General features: G+C 36.1%; 2 protein-coding genes across 3 annotated transcripts; both read right to left on the reverse strand.

Annotated features, from left to right (window-relative positions):
* Positions 1-276: 276 nt before the first annotated feature.
* Positions 277-960, reverse strand: LOC142616218 (uncharacterized). The gene is made up of 2 exons (XM_075789103.1): positions 511-960; positions 277-441 (listed from the first exon to the last, which is right to left on the reverse strand). Exons 1-2 carry the CDS (start codon positions 958-960, stop codon positions 277-279), a joined length of 615 nt encoding a protein of 204 aa, XP_075645218.1.
* A 7,330-nt stretch (positions 961-8,290) lies between these two features.
* LOC142615654 (long chain acyl-CoA synthetase 8) lies at positions 8,291-15,829 on the reverse strand. 2 transcript variants are annotated; one of them, XM_075788393.1, is made up of 12 exons: positions 15,688-15,829; positions 13,635-14,238; positions 13,414-13,494; positions 12,997-13,269; positions 12,437-12,568; positions 12,190-12,363; positions 11,853-12,082; positions 11,517-11,634; positions 9,710-9,841; positions 9,463-9,597; positions 9,156-9,362; positions 8,291-8,622 (listed from the first exon to the last, which is right to left on the reverse strand). In XM_075788393.1, the coding sequence occupies exons 2-12, from the start codon at positions 14,184-14,186 to the stop codon at positions 8,458-8,460; spliced, it is 2,199 nt and encodes a 732-aa protein (XP_075644508.1). In that variant the 5' UTR covers positions 14,187-14,238; positions 15,688-15,829; the 3' UTR covers positions 8,291-8,457. The 2 variants fall into 2 exon arrangements, with proteins under 2 accessions (XP_075644508.1, XP_075644509.1); XM_075788394.1 differs by having other exon boundaries at positions 13,635-14,230; positions 15,688-15,788.
* Positions 15,830-16,409: the final 580 nt, after the last annotated feature.

The raw sequence follows: 16,409 nt of genomic DNA on the forward strand, positions 1-16,409 counted from the left end.
AAAGAACTTTTCAGGATCATCACTTACAAGAAATATTTCTAACTTTTCACATGTCGCTTCCTCTGCTACTACCTTATTAGGCGCATCCAGAGACGTTAATTGCTATTAGTCCTCCGCAGTGGAGGCCGAGGACTTTGGTTCGGTCTAATGCAATATTGCAGCCGATATGCATTACCTTGCTATTGATTGGCTCCCAAGAATTTCTTCAATTAGTCCACCCGAGGAAAACTTCACCTTAACATGTAAAGTCGAGGAAATAGCACCCAGAGCATGCAGCTAAGGCTTTGCGACGATGGCCGTGTATGAGGAATAAGCATCAACCACAATGAAATCTACATCAACTGTTTCCGGACCTGACTGCACAGGCAAGCGAATTTGTCGCTTCGGTATGACATCCTTCCCCTCAAAACTTATTAGTGGTGAATCATAAGCCAATAGATCCTTGAGTTTTAAATTAAGCCCTTTAAACAAATCAGGGTACATAATATCAGCACCACTACCTTGATTAACCATCACCCTCTTCACATCATATCCCCCAATCCTAAGTGTAACCACCAGGGCGTCAACATGAGGTTGGATGGTCCCAACTTTATCTTTGTCCGAGAAGCCTAAGATAGGCGGAGTAGCTCCTTTAATTCTTTTCAGCCTGGAGCCAGACTCCTCGGCAAGAATATGTGATACGGACATCACCCTAGTAGGATAGGAACTGGTCCTACCTAGAGCAGCGAGGCTGACATTAATCGTTTCCAAGGGAGGCCGAGATGAATTATTCCTTTGGTTATTCGAACCTAAATGGCTTCCTTGCCCATTGGGCTGATACAAATGTTGCTTCAATTTTCCTTCACTAACCAGCTGCTCTAAATGGTTCCACAGTGTTCGGCAGTTCTCGGTAGTATGACCTACATCCTGATGATATTGGCAAATAAGGTTCTCGTTCCGCTTCGTAGGATCCCTAGCCATCTTACTAGGCCACTTGAAGTAGGGTTCCTTGTGGGTGCTCTCTAGCAACTGATGTACTGGTTCTCAGAATACAGTGTTGACTACTTATGGAGTGGCCGGACCAGACTGCCCAGAGAAATCTCTCCTCGTCCTGTTGTTATTGTACCTATCTGACCTGAAATCCCTCCTCTCCTGAAGGATAACCTTCGCCTTACCCTTACCCTGTTGCATATCTTCCTCAACTCTCTCGTACTCGTCAATATGATCCATGAGCCGACGTACACTCTATACGGGCTTTTTAGTCAGAGATTTCCTTAAGTTGTGATCAGTTGGGAGGCCCACCTTGAAAGTGTTAATCGCCACCTCATCAAAATCACCATCGATTTCATTAAACATTTTCCAGTATCTGTCAGAATACGTTTTCAAGGTCTCTCCCTCCCTTATGGCCATGGATAACAGTGAATCCAAAGGCCGAGGAACTTTACTGTAGGTAATGAACTGAGATGCAAATGCCCTAGTGAGTTCCATAAAAAAGTCAACAGAACCCGCCTTCAGGCCGTTAAACCATCTCATAGCAACAGGTCCCAAGCTAGAGGGGAAGACTTTGCATATTAAGGTTTCGTTCTAAGAATATACCGCCATCCTCTGATTGAAATGGCTCACGTGCTCGACTGGGTCTATCCTGCCATTATAAATGGTGAAGGTAGGCTGAGTAAACCATCGTGGAAGTTTTCCCTTCTCGATCCTGCGTGAGAAAGGTGACTTGGAGATCTGGTGTAACGCCTTACTCATAGCGTCGTTTCCCAAGCCCCTGGAGGAAGACTTCTTATGCCTACAACCCAGAAGATCGTCTTTCTTGTACGAGAATGTTTCACTAGGAGGAGTCCAGGACCTTAGCCTGTAACTACTCCCCTAGGAGCCTTCGGAAGAAGGATAAAAAAGAGATGGTGTCCGCCTCCATCTCGCACGGCATAACTTTTTCTTAAGGTGGTCAATTTCCTTCTGCATGGCCATAGCATCATCCTCATGGGGGGCTCTGCTTCCACCACGCGAATGACTTCCACCAGGGTGCACCGTATGCACACTTCCCTCTCGATCCCTCTCACGTTCAAGACGTTCGAAATGATCTTCACGCTGGGACCCCTGAGATTCTTCATGATGCGAATTTGAGCCTGCCATAGTGCTCCAATTCCTTAAGCACAAGATTCCCATAGACGACGCCAATTGTAAGTGCACAATTTGTACCCGGTCCAATCACTAGATAGACTCAAGCCCAAAGAGCCTTATACAATGAAATTTGTAGAGTATGAGTTTGAAACCTAGGCTTATGGATATTGGACAAATAGAAAACAGGCCAGATTTCCACTATCAACGCAATCAATAGACAAAAATAACAAAAAACTCTCGTCGAACGTTAACTGAGAATCACTTGTATTGCCTTTCTTTCTTTAAGCCAAAGATTACAATGGAAGTCCTAGTCCCCCCTTTCTTCCTCCTCTCTTTCTCTTATATCTATCTTCTTTTTCCTTTTCTTCGTCCACGTGTAGCACAGATCTTTCAAATAGATACTTGTCCCATCCACCACCTTCTAGAAATCTTCAAACAATAGCTGGAAGGCTGAACAATTCTGTTCAGAGGTCATTTCTCCATTAATGCAGCCAGAGAGGTAGGTGCAGGGTCTTTAATACGGTGGTAGCAGCTTCTCCCTTGATCTGCTTCGTATATTCTTCCTTCTGGTAACCATATAATACATATCTTTATCCACCGAACCTTCCAGAATTCTCTCACCAAACATCATGACGTGTCATACAATTTTTACTGGACTCCGCTGAGGAGATGCCCCTCCTTGGACAACACCACCAACCTTTCCAGCAAGAGCTAGCTTGTGGGCCTCAAAGGCTTTTCTCGGACAGGCTTATTTCTCCAATATCAGGCCCAAGGCCCAAACACGTGTTTTGACCCTTTTACCCCCACAGATAGGTTATCTGTCGAGCTGTTGTCAAGCACTAAGCTAAAAACTCCTTTTAAATCTCGATAGATACAATCTGTTAAGCTTTAAAATACAGCACTTCTTCACTTGATTCTTGAACAGATTTGCATGGTTTTAACTCTTGACTTGAACAATATGTTGCTTGAAGACTTAAACCATCCTAGATCTACCCAATTACAAGTAAAGTGCGTTTTTTCAAAGGATTAGCTAATTCTATATGACATATGTTCATAACAAGTTCTACATATGTCCTAACATTGTTCTTATCCAGCGTTGCCACAAATCCTCCATAAGATTTGAGAGATTATTAGGTCCGATAGCTAAAGTCTACCATACTTTTTTTTTTCTTTTTTTCCCCCTAAATCATATGCACCCCTTATTAACACAAAACTAACATGTAATCCATGCAAACACATGTATTCATTTAAAATTAAACACATTTTTTATTATATTATAAATAATTATTCAAATTATTTTTTAAAAAATAGCATGTAAAACATTTATACATATAGATATATTTAAAATTAAACACAATTTTAATTTTAAATCTGTCTAGGTTGGGACCGGTTTATGAGGACATTCGCTGCATTGCAATAGGTCCTTGGAGTGTAGCTATTAGTTGTGTTCCTCGTAGTGCCAACTTAGTAGGTCTTTGGAGTGTAGCTATTTGTTATGCTAGTCAAATAGATAATGACATTGTATGGATGGAAGAGTCACCACCACCAGCCCTTGTGGCTTTGTATTTGGATTCTAGTTTTTTTAATGAATAAATGAATCTTGTTTCATTCAAAAAAAAATTAAATACAATTTTTATCATAAAAATATAAATAATTAATCAATTTTTTTTAAGTAAACGTAATTAGTCACATACTAAAATGCTTACCTAAATTTAATACTAATTATGATAATTTTTTTTCTAGTTTTTAATAAAATAGAACATGTGATGATCTTTGTTGTATAGTGATTTTTATTGAGTCTATGTGATTGGTTTTTTATTTTGAATTTTTTTTAATATTTTATAGTTTATTAATATTAGATTCTTAGTATTTTGCACTCATTAACTCACTTGGCACAAAGATTAAAAAAATTAAGTAGACACATGACATAAACTTAAGTGGATAATTATGGTGTGGTTCCCACATAAATTTAGACACATGACGCAAAATTTAATTCTAATTTTAAACTCTAATTGAATTTTCTTTAAGTTTTTACCTATTAATACACACACACACACACAACAACAACAACAACAACCATACACAAATATCTGCCACAAAGTCAATAGTAAATGAAGACATTAATTAGGAATTCAATCCAAGGACATTAGAAAGCACAATGCCTGTTCTACATAGGGGCGTTGAATGGGTGGGTTTGGGGTGGTCAAAATTAGGTTGGGTACATAAAACACATTTATCCATTTATTAGTTATTACCCATTTAACTAATTACTTATAACCCAAACTCAACCCAACCCAATTATTATGGGTAAACCCCAACCTACCATATTACTCAATAATCAAAATTACTAAAATGCCCCTAAAACTTGAAAAGTGACCAAAGTACTCTTAAAATCCTTCAAAATTACTAAAATACCCCTAAACCTAAAAAAGATGAAATATGATTAAAATAAAATTACTAAAATACCCCTAATACCTAAAAATGACCAAAATACCCTTGAAACTTAAAAATTGACCAAAATACCCCATAAAGCTAAAGATGACCAAAATACTCTCGAAACTTAAAAATTACCAAAATACCATCTAAACCTAAAAAATGATCGAAATACCTCTAAACCTATAAAATGACCAAAACACCCTCAAAACCTATAAGATGACTAAAACCCTCAAACCTATAAAATGATGAAAGTACCCTTAAACCTTTCAAATGACCCATATATTCCCAAAACCTCTCAAATAACCAAAAATAACCCGAAACCTCTAACATTACCAAAAATACCCTAAAACCTCTAAAACAACCAAAATGACCCTCAAAATATCTAAAATGACCAAAATACCACTAATCCTATAAGATAAATAAAATACACCTGAAGCCTCTAAAATTACCAAAATAAAGGTTTGGGGTATTTTAGATGCTTCGAGGGTATTTTCATCAAATTAAAGGTTCTAAGAGTAATTCAATCATTTTGTAGGTTTCGAGGGAATGTCACTAATTTTTTAGGTTTGAGGGGTGTTTCGTTAATTTTTAGATTTTGGGGCTATTTTGGTAATTTTTCTAGGTTTTGGAGATCTTTTAGTCATTTTTTAGGCTTTGGGGATATTTCGATAATTTTTTAGGTTTCAGGGATATTTAGTCATTCTTTAGGTTTAGGGTATATTTTTAATCGTCTTATAGGTTTAAGGGGCATTTTTGTCATTTTATAGGTTTCGGAGTATTTTGGTCATTTTTTAGGTTTCAGGGATATTTTGGACATTTTTTAGATTTACGGGTTATTTTGGTCATTTTTAGGTTTTGAAGGTATTTCAGTCATTTTTTAGATTTTAGGGATATTTTGGTTTTTTTTTTTTTTTTTTTGAGGGTATTGCAATCATTTTGTAAGTTTAGGAGATATTTTGGTCAATTTTTATTTTTAAGGTTAAGGGGTAATTTGGTCAGTTTTTAGGTTTAGGGAGTATTTCGATCATTTTTTAGGTTTAGGGGGTATTTTGGTAATTTCTAGGTTTCGAGAGTATTTTGGTCATTTTTTAGGTTTAGGGGTACTTTGGTCAATTTTTTAGGTTTTGGGGTTATTTTGGTCATTTTCAGGTTTTGAAGGTATTTTGGTCATTTTTTAGGTTTAAGTGGTATTTTCGATTTCGCGGGTATTTCGGTCATTTTTTAGGTTTAGGGGGGTATTTTGGCAATTTTTAGGTTTCAGGAGTATTTTGGTTATTTTTTAGGTTTAAGGGATATTTTGGTCATTTTTTAGGTTAAGGGATATTATTGTCACTTTTTAGGTTTTAGGGATATTTTGGTCATTTTTTAGGTTTTGGGGATATTTTGGAAATTTTTGGGTTCAGGGGTATTTTGATTTTTTTTTTTTTTTTTTTTTTAAGGTTTTAGGGGTATTTTGGTCATTTTTAGGTTTTGGGGGTATTTTGGAAATTTTTTAGGTTTTATAGAAATGGGTCATTTTATAGAAATGATACTTGGATCATAATTGAATCTAATTTGGTACCCAATTAAAATCCAATAAACATTAATATTAATTGGGTTTAACTGGGTTTAATTTGGTTAATACCCATTTAACCCAATTAATAATAGAGTAGGTTTGGATATATATATATATATATATATTGATGAGAGGTTTGGATCTTATTTATGTGGGTAGGTTTAGGTGCGTAAATGAGTCTAGGTTGATTTTGTCACCCCTAAATTTTATTTCTACCTAAAGTTCTGGGACTACGTAGCACAACAACAATTCCAATTGAACAAAGTTTACTTACGTTTCAGTTTTGTAATAGCAAAACTCACAAATTTTCTAGGCTAAACTTTATGCTTCTACATCTCAGCGAAAATGGGCTTTTGCCCTTTTCAGAAAAAAAAAATAAAAAAATAAAAAAATTAACATGTTGCCCAATTTCCCAAACTAATCAAGGAAATGCCCCTATTTTGAAACTCGATTTTCTCAAAATCGAGTTAAGCCCTATAGCGACGTTTTAAGGAGCCTATAGCAGCGTTTTGGAACTCGAGCTTCATGAAATCGAGTTATAGGTATAAAAAAAAAAAAAATTACCTATAACTTGATTTCATGGAGCTCAAGTTACAAAACGCCGCTATAGGTCCTTAAAACGTTGTTATAGGCTTCTTAAAACGTCACTATACGGCTTTAGAAATTTTTTTTTTTGAAACTCGATTTTGAGAAAATCGAGTTCTAAAATAGGGACATTTTTCTAATTAGTTTGAGAAAGAGGACAACATGCTGATTTTTTTTTTGTGAAAATGGCAAAAGCCCATTTTCCCCTCTACATCTCTAATAATCCATCAACATCATATTATAAACCCCCAGCCAACAAATATGTCACTAGATTTTTTCGGGCAATAGTTTGATTTTGTCAGAGCAATATGGTCCACTTTTTTCTTCCCTTAATTTAAATATCAATATGGTCTCTCCCTTTTGCCCAAATGCCACAAAAAATGTAATTATGGTTTGATGCAACCAAATTTCTTGATTAAAATAAATTAAACAAGTAAAATAGTGTTACAAATATGAATTTGTATTGATGAATGTGTGGTACAATTCTCTGTGATTACAAAAGAGTAATCCTCTGATTCAATCTCCTTGAAAGATTTGTTGATTGAAATTGTGGTAATGTGATTTTGATTCGAACACAAGATATCCTTCAATTTGGCTGAGGAATGGATCGAAGATCTTTAAAATGGAATTACAATGAATCTCTGGTTATGAACTTGTTAGAAATTCTTTGTTCTTCACGTTCTTCGTGTTCTTCACGAGTTTTTCTTTTTTGAAGGTTTGTGATAGAAGTTCTTCGGTGCTTTAGAGGCTTGAATCTGTAAAGTTTCACTAATTTATGGTTTGTTAAGGATTCTAAAGGCTTTTGAGCTTGATTCCAGTAAACTTTGAGATCTAGGAATATGATTTGGATGATTCCTCTTCGAATGTTCTTCATATTCAAAGTTTTGTGGTGGAAGTTCTTCAGGGCTTTGGAGGCTTAAATCTGTTGAGCTTCACCAATTTGTAGTTTATTGGAGTTTCTGGAGGCTATTGAACTTGATTCTAGTGACCTTTGAAATCTAGGAAGATGTTTTGGATGATTTCTCTTTGAATGTTCTTCGTATTCACAGTTGAAATTCTTGAAGTTCCTGGAGGCTTCAGAGCTTTGTTCCAACAAAACTTCTGTACTTCTGAATCTTGGTGTCTTCCAAGATGTGTTGGTCTATTAGTCTCTTCCAAGATCTCTTGGTGTAAAAATGCCTTAGAAATGCTTCTATTTATAAGAGTTTGGAAGTGGATGAGCGACACGTGACAAAGCTTAATTGATGACATGTCACAGTCTGATTGAAAGAGCTTTAAGACTTTTTCTCCAAGACACGTGGCTTCTTTTGATTGGCCGAAATGTTTTGATTTTCAAAGTGACACATGTCAACACCCGATTGGATTGCCTGTGTCATCGCTTACACTCACCAACTGCTTTTGTCATTGATTACACGTGTCAATGTGTGATTAGTTCTTGCATGTATTTTATGTTCCTATTTCAACGACACTTGACAAATTTTTGTTGGTTTCTAAATAGTGATAGCAAAATCTAATAGCAGTACATGGACTTTGTAATTGACCGTATTTCGTAGACTTGGTAATATAATGTGTCAGCTTATGATAAGTCGAAAATTTTACCTCTCCACGTATGGCAAGCAGCATGAAATGAAATTTTAATTATGAACATTACTACCATGCTGTCGGAATATATTCTTTACCGGAAAATTTTGAAAATTGAGAAAAACATTATTGCGTATCTTGAAAATATAGCAGAAATGCACAACAGTGGAAAATACATACACCAAATACATATTTCACCCATATAATTTTTGAAGCTCATCTTTAAACTTGTCCTTCAGTTGTTCTCTCTTTATCTTGAAAGCAGCCGTGACTAATCCAGACTCGGGGGTCCATGCTTCAGGCAGCAACTTAATCTTTGCAGGAGTTTCAAACTTATCCAATTTTGCTGTTTTTGCAGCCTGCAGACATTTAAAAAATCGAAGAAAAAGTTCATCACCCCTCTGTGCATATTATGACATACTAATAACAGGGATGAATGCAAGAAAATTCATGAAGATGGTGGAATATAGTATTATTTTCACATATGCGGATTGGTTTGGTTCAAAGGAAACAAAAGAATCAGTGAATATACAATGCAAATGGCATTATGATGCGAGGACCTAGTATGACTTTGCTAGTCTCTCACTCTCTTAAGTGCATAATGGCATTTTTTTTTGTGTGAGTGCATGAATTTGGAAGTGGATTGGCAACATGCACAGTGATGGCACAAAATTGAGAGAGAGACCATCCAAACCAGACTACCTAACGCTCACAGAATTGACTTCCCCTCGCCCACCACCAAATGCAAGTGTATCTGTATCTCTCAACAATGAAACCTATATACCTCCTAAATTTGTCTTCTGAGCGCTGGCAGCAGTAGTGATATAACAAATATGACTTTGTCAACATAGTTTTGGATAAGTCTTCAGGAGATAAACAAAAACACACAAACCTTAGAAAGGGATTGCTGGACCTCACTGACAGTTTCAGCCTTGTCACACAGCTCAGAAAAATCTCTGTAGTTGATGCCAGCTTGTTGTGCCCACTTCTCTAGACTTTGATGTGAAGGAACAACTAGTGCTACACAATAATTATGGAAGGGATCTGCATGTAACATGATATTATCCACATAATTACTTGTCGAGAGAGCTGCCTCAACCTGCAATAATTAATGCAGCCACTAATCCAATCAGCACCAAGCAAAAGTTCTTCTCCAAGGCTTAGTCTATCAAGAATAAAAGGCAAAATGTTTAATGCACCTTTCCAAGGGAGACATATTCTCCATGTTGAAGTTTCACAATATCCTTCTTCCTGTCAATAATTTCAAGGCATCCATCAGGGTGAAATTGTCCAATGTCACCGGTATAAAACCAGCGCATGCCCTTTTCATCAACCTGTAGCATGTAACAGATCATGAGTAGCAGTATATACAGACTGCAAGATCAAGTTGCAGCATATGTGGAAAGTAAATAGAAGTAAGACACATAGACACAGCTTGGAAATTACCTTGTACACCTCATTAGTTTTTTCTTGATTTTTATAGTAACCAGCAGTTACACTGGATCCCCCTACTACAATCTCCCCTCGAGGCATTGGTTTGTCCGTTGACTTATATCCACCTTCTTCCCAAGAAACAAGCTACAGTAACAAATAATAGGAACTTATTAATACCAGTGCTAGTAAAAGTGTGAAGCGGACTTAAGCACACAGGGATTTTGGAGCCTAGGTGCAAAGTGCAAAGTGCAAGAGTGCATCTAATTGAAGTAAAACATGCATTTTTTTAAAAACAATATATAATAACCTCTAATAGAAGATTCATAACATTTAATTAAAAGTTTAATAAATCAAAATTGTAATATTTTGTCTATAAGCTAAAATAGAGAGTACAATCACACAAAGTTTAGAAGTTCGAATTTTTCATAAGCTCTTCCAATTTCTTAAAATGTTTATAAAGTAATTTTGAAAACAATTATCAATGGACAGTATGATAATAATCTAGTCACGGAAAGTTTAGGGTTTGTTCGGTTAGAGGAGTGGAAAAATGAGAGGATGAAAAATTGTGGGAGGATGAAAAATATTTAGTTTTCTCTCTTGTGTGTTCAGTTGGAGGGGTGAAAAAGTGGGAGGGTGGAAAACTCTTTTGTTTGGTTGGAGAGAAAAAGGAAAGAATGGAAAATGTAATTTATATAAATTGACTATTATACCATTGTTACATAATATGTAAGAAATAGATTTATTTGTACTCATTACATAATATAAAATTTATCACATCATATATATAAATTTATATTATTATAATGTAAAAATTATAATAGTGTACATATAAATTTAATTGGGCAAAGGATTTTGTTACCAGTAAAAAGGTGGTTACAAAATCAAGTCATGTTGAAAAAAAAAAAAAAAAAAAAGGAGAAGAGAACGTTGAATAGATCAGGTCACATTGAAAAAAAAAAAAAAACGTTGAAAAAAAAAAATGGGAAGAGGGCATTTTTGTAAAAGTGCTACTATAGCACTTTTCTCCCTAGATTTTCCTTTCGATTTGGGAGGGAAAAAAATGTGGGCCCGGAGAGAACTTTCTTCCGGATTTTCTCTCCTTCCTATTTTCCTTCCCCAAACGAAGAGTGGAAAATAGTATTTTCCACCCTATTTTCCTCTCTCTATTTTCCATCCTCCTATTTTCACCCCAAACGGACGGACCCTTAAACATAATATTTATATAATCCTCTTGTGCTTATAAAAAACATAACTGTGATAGCTATGATTAAAAGAAGTATATGGTTTAATGAAAATATATCCAAAAGCCAAAGAACAAAAAAGACGAAAAGCAAATTATCATGGTTCAAGGCATTTTATACGTAAACAATTCTTTTTTGTGTGTAATATAGCACCTTAAGAATAGTGTTCTTACAATAAATCAATGGTCCATGTCATATCCTTCAAGATTGAGCAATTAATTTTAATGATTCATAATTTTTTTAACAAAAAACACACACAACACCTAGGCATCCTTTGTGTTTCTTCAAAAAGCACCAGAAAAGTATATGCCCAAGACATACTTTAATACCCAATTGAAAAGTATTCTACCTAGTACACCTAATACGCTTATTATCATGAATTTTTAATGGAATGTACAAGTCATGTCTTATTCAACGAAATAGAAAAGAATTGTACTTCCACAGAAAAACAAACTTGTGATCGTTACTGTCAGTTGGAAGCACTTACCAAAGCTAAGCCACTATGAGCTGATTTGGGCCCTCCACAGTACAATTTACATGATTCTGTAAAAAAATTTCATTAAGAGGTAGAGGCATACCTTAATGTAGCAACAAGGAAGAGGTGGCCCAACACGTCCCACTGTTGTGTCATCAAACTCAGAAAAAGTAGCTCCAGCAAATGTTTCAGTCAAGCCATATGCTTGACCAATAGGAGCCCTGAAAAAGGGAAATGCGTTCAGAAAATCATCTTAAACTTGAAAACAAAGCACAAGAAAGAAAATTTTATGAGCAATTTAGGCACACCGACCCATTGTAAGCCATGGAGCATCTAGCATGGAATTGAACTTGAACTTCTGAGGTAGTTTAGACCATTTTAAACTTTCGATTCTAAACTAAAAAAAATACCAATAATATATGATTGAAAATCCAATTACCCCATGCAGATGTTGATAAACCGCTGTGAATCCGCAGATAAAGGAGCTCCACCACATAGCATGAATCGGATGCCTCCTCCAAGTATAGCGCGTATTCTTTTAAAGACAAGGACATCCCACAACATTCTTTCCAAGCCCCAAGCCCCAAGCCAACTTCCTTCTACAGCAGATAATCGTCGCTTATATGCAATGTTGAATAGATTCTTTGCTAACCCCCCTTTCTCTTCAACCTAGATTACGTCATAATAGATAGCAAAGCAGAGAGCTGACTATTTGCCTCAACCACCAATAAGCACTAATCACAAATGCAGTACAACAATATATATTTAACTCAAACCTTTTTTAGAACTCCATCTCGAACACGATCGAAAATAGCTGGAACGGCTGTCATGATGGTGGGCTTTAACACAGAAGCATCTCCCTTGGTTCCTTTCTTAATTTTATTAGAAGTATCAGTTAAAGTTGATGCTGAACCATAGCCCATTGAACAACCTGCAGCCAACATCACAGACTGGACAACCACAATCATGTTAAACAATCTCAACCAATTAATGTTGAAAATAAGAATGCGATCAAGAAGATACCTCAGCTGCCAGTTCAAAAACATGAGCTAAGGGCAAGTATGCTAAGTATATATCACTTCTACGAATATTTGGGACCACCATCATAACAGCTGCAGCAGTCGCTACAATGTTTCCATGAGTAATCATGACTCCCTACATTAATACAGACCATACCATATTAAAAATAAAAATAAAAATTGAGTAAGGATACAAAGCTTTCAACAAACACAAACAAAAAAAAGAGAGAAACACAATTGGGAAAGTGTTTATCAGGATTCAAGCACTTAGAAAATCTCCGGGTACTAGAGTAGAACTTGCAAACATAAATTTTAACACCTTTAATGTCAAGGAACATAAGTTATAGAATGACAAATTACTGGGGTTTCTGGACCACATTCAAACTGGGCATCTGCAACCCAGAAAATGAAACCAAAAAAAAAAAAAAAAAACCTCCAAGTTCTTTGACTTCCAGTGCTGGCAATTGGGAAAGAGTTATGAAGCACGATTCTTCTTTATCCTCTTGCTGGCATATGCAGCAAAGAACAATTGAACAACATAAGGAATTAAAAGCAGGAACAAACCTTTGGTAGACCTGTACTGCCGCTTGTATACATGACAACAGCATTACCATTTTTGGAAGGCAGGCTTGGATGAACAGGACTTGTTTTCCCAAGTTTCTCAACATCAGAAAAAGCTGAGGCCGTCCAGTTGCTCATGCTTCCAGAAACACTAATATCATTTTCAGTTCCATCATCTTCAAAGTATATGATATTTTGGATACTATTAAGGCCTGAGCTTATCGCAGCCAACTTCTTCAATTGCTTGGATTCGCAGATAAGTGTTGATACTTGGGTCTGTCAAAATTTTACAGTTCGGACTTAGGACTATACATAACCTGTGTTTTTAGCTATTTAATATTATATGGATTTGCACATAGTTAATCATCCATATCCTAGAAAATATAATCTCCTAAGTATACAAGAGCAGCGATTACCAACCTCATTAAGTGAGTGGATCAGGGCATCCTCGCCCAGGGAAGCATAAATAGTAACAACAGTGATATTTTGTCGAAAGCATCCCTAGAATCAAAAAATGAAACTCTTTTAGCATCTCCTGCATCTACAAATATAAATCAAAGGAAAATAAAAAGAAATTACCAACCCCCAACCCCAAAAAACAGAAAGAGATCTATGAAATTTACTTGTGATGAAAAGGCTACCTGAAGGGCAATGAACCACTCTGGCCGAGTATCAGAAAAAATGGCAGCTCGGCTGTCCAAATTATGGCCTAATCTGACAAGCCCAGATGCAAAGTTACAAGCACGATCAAATATCTCTCCATAAGTTTGCCATTCATAATCGCCCAAGTGTAGCTTCTCAAACTTCCTACCATCACTAGCTGGGATGAATTCCTTGCTAATTAGCTTTCTTTTACCAAGAAAGTTATATTGTGAATACTTTTTACAAGATTGCTCAAACAGAGCTGCCACAGTTGTGGCTCCTTCCCAAGGAACTTCAACCAACTCACTTGCCTGAGCATTACGAACTGCATAACCTGCCTCACCACCAACTTGCACTGGCACACCTCTTTGCTTTTCCTTTTTCTTTCCCATGAACATAGAAGAAAGTACTATAGGTATGAGTATACCAACAACAACAGCACCCACAATTCCATATACCCCATAGCCTTTCCAAACTGACAAGTAGTCACCAGCACCCAATTTTTCCACTAGTGGTGGTGAGTTCAACAAGTCTCCCTCAGAGTCCCCCATTTTCAATGTTTATTTTACAAAAATTCTTCCCCACAACACATCAACTGATAACCTAAAATAGATGACAAGGATTAGAAACATAATCCACTTTTGACTTACAATGAACTAACCAATAACACTAAAGTTCATCCACGACAGGTATTGAATAGGACTAAAATAGGTTCAAACTGGGTAATTTGTGTACTAAATACCCAATGGCACTACGGCAGGTGTTCTAAAAACTAAGAATTTTCTAGTTATGTAGGTAACATGTACTGCATAACATCCAAAGTAGACCAACAGCAACAAAGAAATCCAGAACATTTCATAAAAAATCACTTAAACAAAATTTGGCAACTTTGGCAGTTCTGGTACAAATAATAAGCAACCTCCAATGTTTGGCAATCAAAAGGTAGAAAGAGAAGACTGTGTTGCAAGAATTCCAGAAGTCTGATTCCTAAGAAACCAGGGGCTACAAATATAAAGGGTTTTCAACCCATAAGTTTAATTGGGAGCATGTATAAGTTGAGCTCTAAAGTGTTGGCTAATCGGTTGAAAATTTTATTGGGAACGAAATTTATGATACTCATAATGCTTTTGTTAGGGGGAGACAAATCACAGATTCTGTGCTATTAGCAAATGAATGCCTAGACAGTAGGTTGAGATCATGTATTCCGACTGTCATATGTAAGCTTGACATTGAGAAGGCCTATGAGGCTATGACCACATGAATTGGGAGTGCTTGCTATTCATATTCAGCACCATAGAGTTGCCATGGTGTGGCACACCTTGCCCTCGTACATCATGTGGAATATATGGTTTGAAAGAAACAGACAGGGTTTGATGGCATCAAATTTCCTGCCCATATCAACTAAAAACGTGTTTTGCAGATATTGTTTGATTGGATTCATGCTCTAGGAAGCTCCCCCTTTAATGTCTTTTGTTGATTTTACTGAAACTCTTTCATTTTGAATTGTTTTCTTTGAATTTGGCTCGTACACATCCTTTGTGTCTTTCCCTTTTCCTTTTCTAATATAATTCTATTAAAAAACAAACCTTTGGTCAATCTTGGTTGCATTTGAACTATTATGATCAGACACTGTTGTTTTCACTTCATAACTAATCAATCATCACAAACTATGAAATTTCCTACCTAAACAAAAAGAACTATATCAAACCCAAAACCCAGATGGCAGATGTAAAAAAGAAAAGAAGAAAAAGATTTAATGTGATCAAATGCTCAATTTGCTACATGCTCACTCATATAGAATTGACAACAAAGCTCATAATCTCAAACATCAACTGGGTACATAAAATTAAATCAAATCTCCATAATCCCAAATAAAAACCCAGTAATCCCAAACTCAGAACAGATCTACCAAACAATAAAGCTGATTCTGACAACTACATCTCCAAAAAAAAAAAATTAGGAAAAACAATCTCACCAAGACAAGAATGAAACAAGCATGGATGAAACTTAAAATATGAAAATGAAAGTGAAAATGAAAATGAAAATTCTCACCTTGAGAAGAAGGAAATACTAGAATCTTGTCTCTGAGTGTGAATGTATGATCACAGCTATAAAAAGCGGACCAAAAATATGAATGGAGTGGCACTTGAGTTAAAGTCTTGGAACATGTTCTTTCGTATATCTTAAATAAGATGAAATTACAAAAATGGGTCTGTCGGGATTTAATGTAGCCGTACTAGTGAGGGGTATTTTTGGGTATTTGAGAGATATTGTGTTCCAGGTACTGTAACGTCTAGAACTTGGTGAGATGACAAAAAGACACGTGGCGTAGAGGGAGAGAGAGAGTGACATGCTGATCACGAGAGAGTCACGTGCGGATGACAAGTGCAAGGCTTTGGATTGTGCAGCCGACGTTTCTTGAGATGGACGCATCCGCAGGGTCTTTTGTCATTCCATTGTGGAGACAATAAAGAGGGATGTGGCTTTATTTAGTGGGAGGAATAGGAAATGGATAAAGTAGAAAATGTTGGGGGATGGAAAACTGAACGGTAGAAAAGAGTTTATTTTTCGCTTATATGTGTTTGGTTGTGTTAAGTTAACAGATCACTAGTATCAAGTTAATCCTATTGATGTTAGTTTTGAGAAAAATAAAGATAGGAACCAAGTTCAAATCTCATCATCTCAAGATCAAGATAAGACCAAATATCCTATAAAATAGAGCTTCTGTAGAATATTGAGATAGAAATGCATACAACTAAAATTTAATCTTCCTG

The sequence above is a fragment of the Castanea sativa genome, chromosome 11 (genome assembly GCF_040712315.1).
Source record: "Castanea sativa cultivar Marrone di Chiusa Pesio chromosome 11, ASM4071231v1".
In the NCBI taxonomy this organism is placed as follows: domain Eukaryota; kingdom Viridiplantae; phylum Streptophyta; class Magnoliopsida; order Fagales; family Fagaceae; genus Castanea; species Castanea sativa.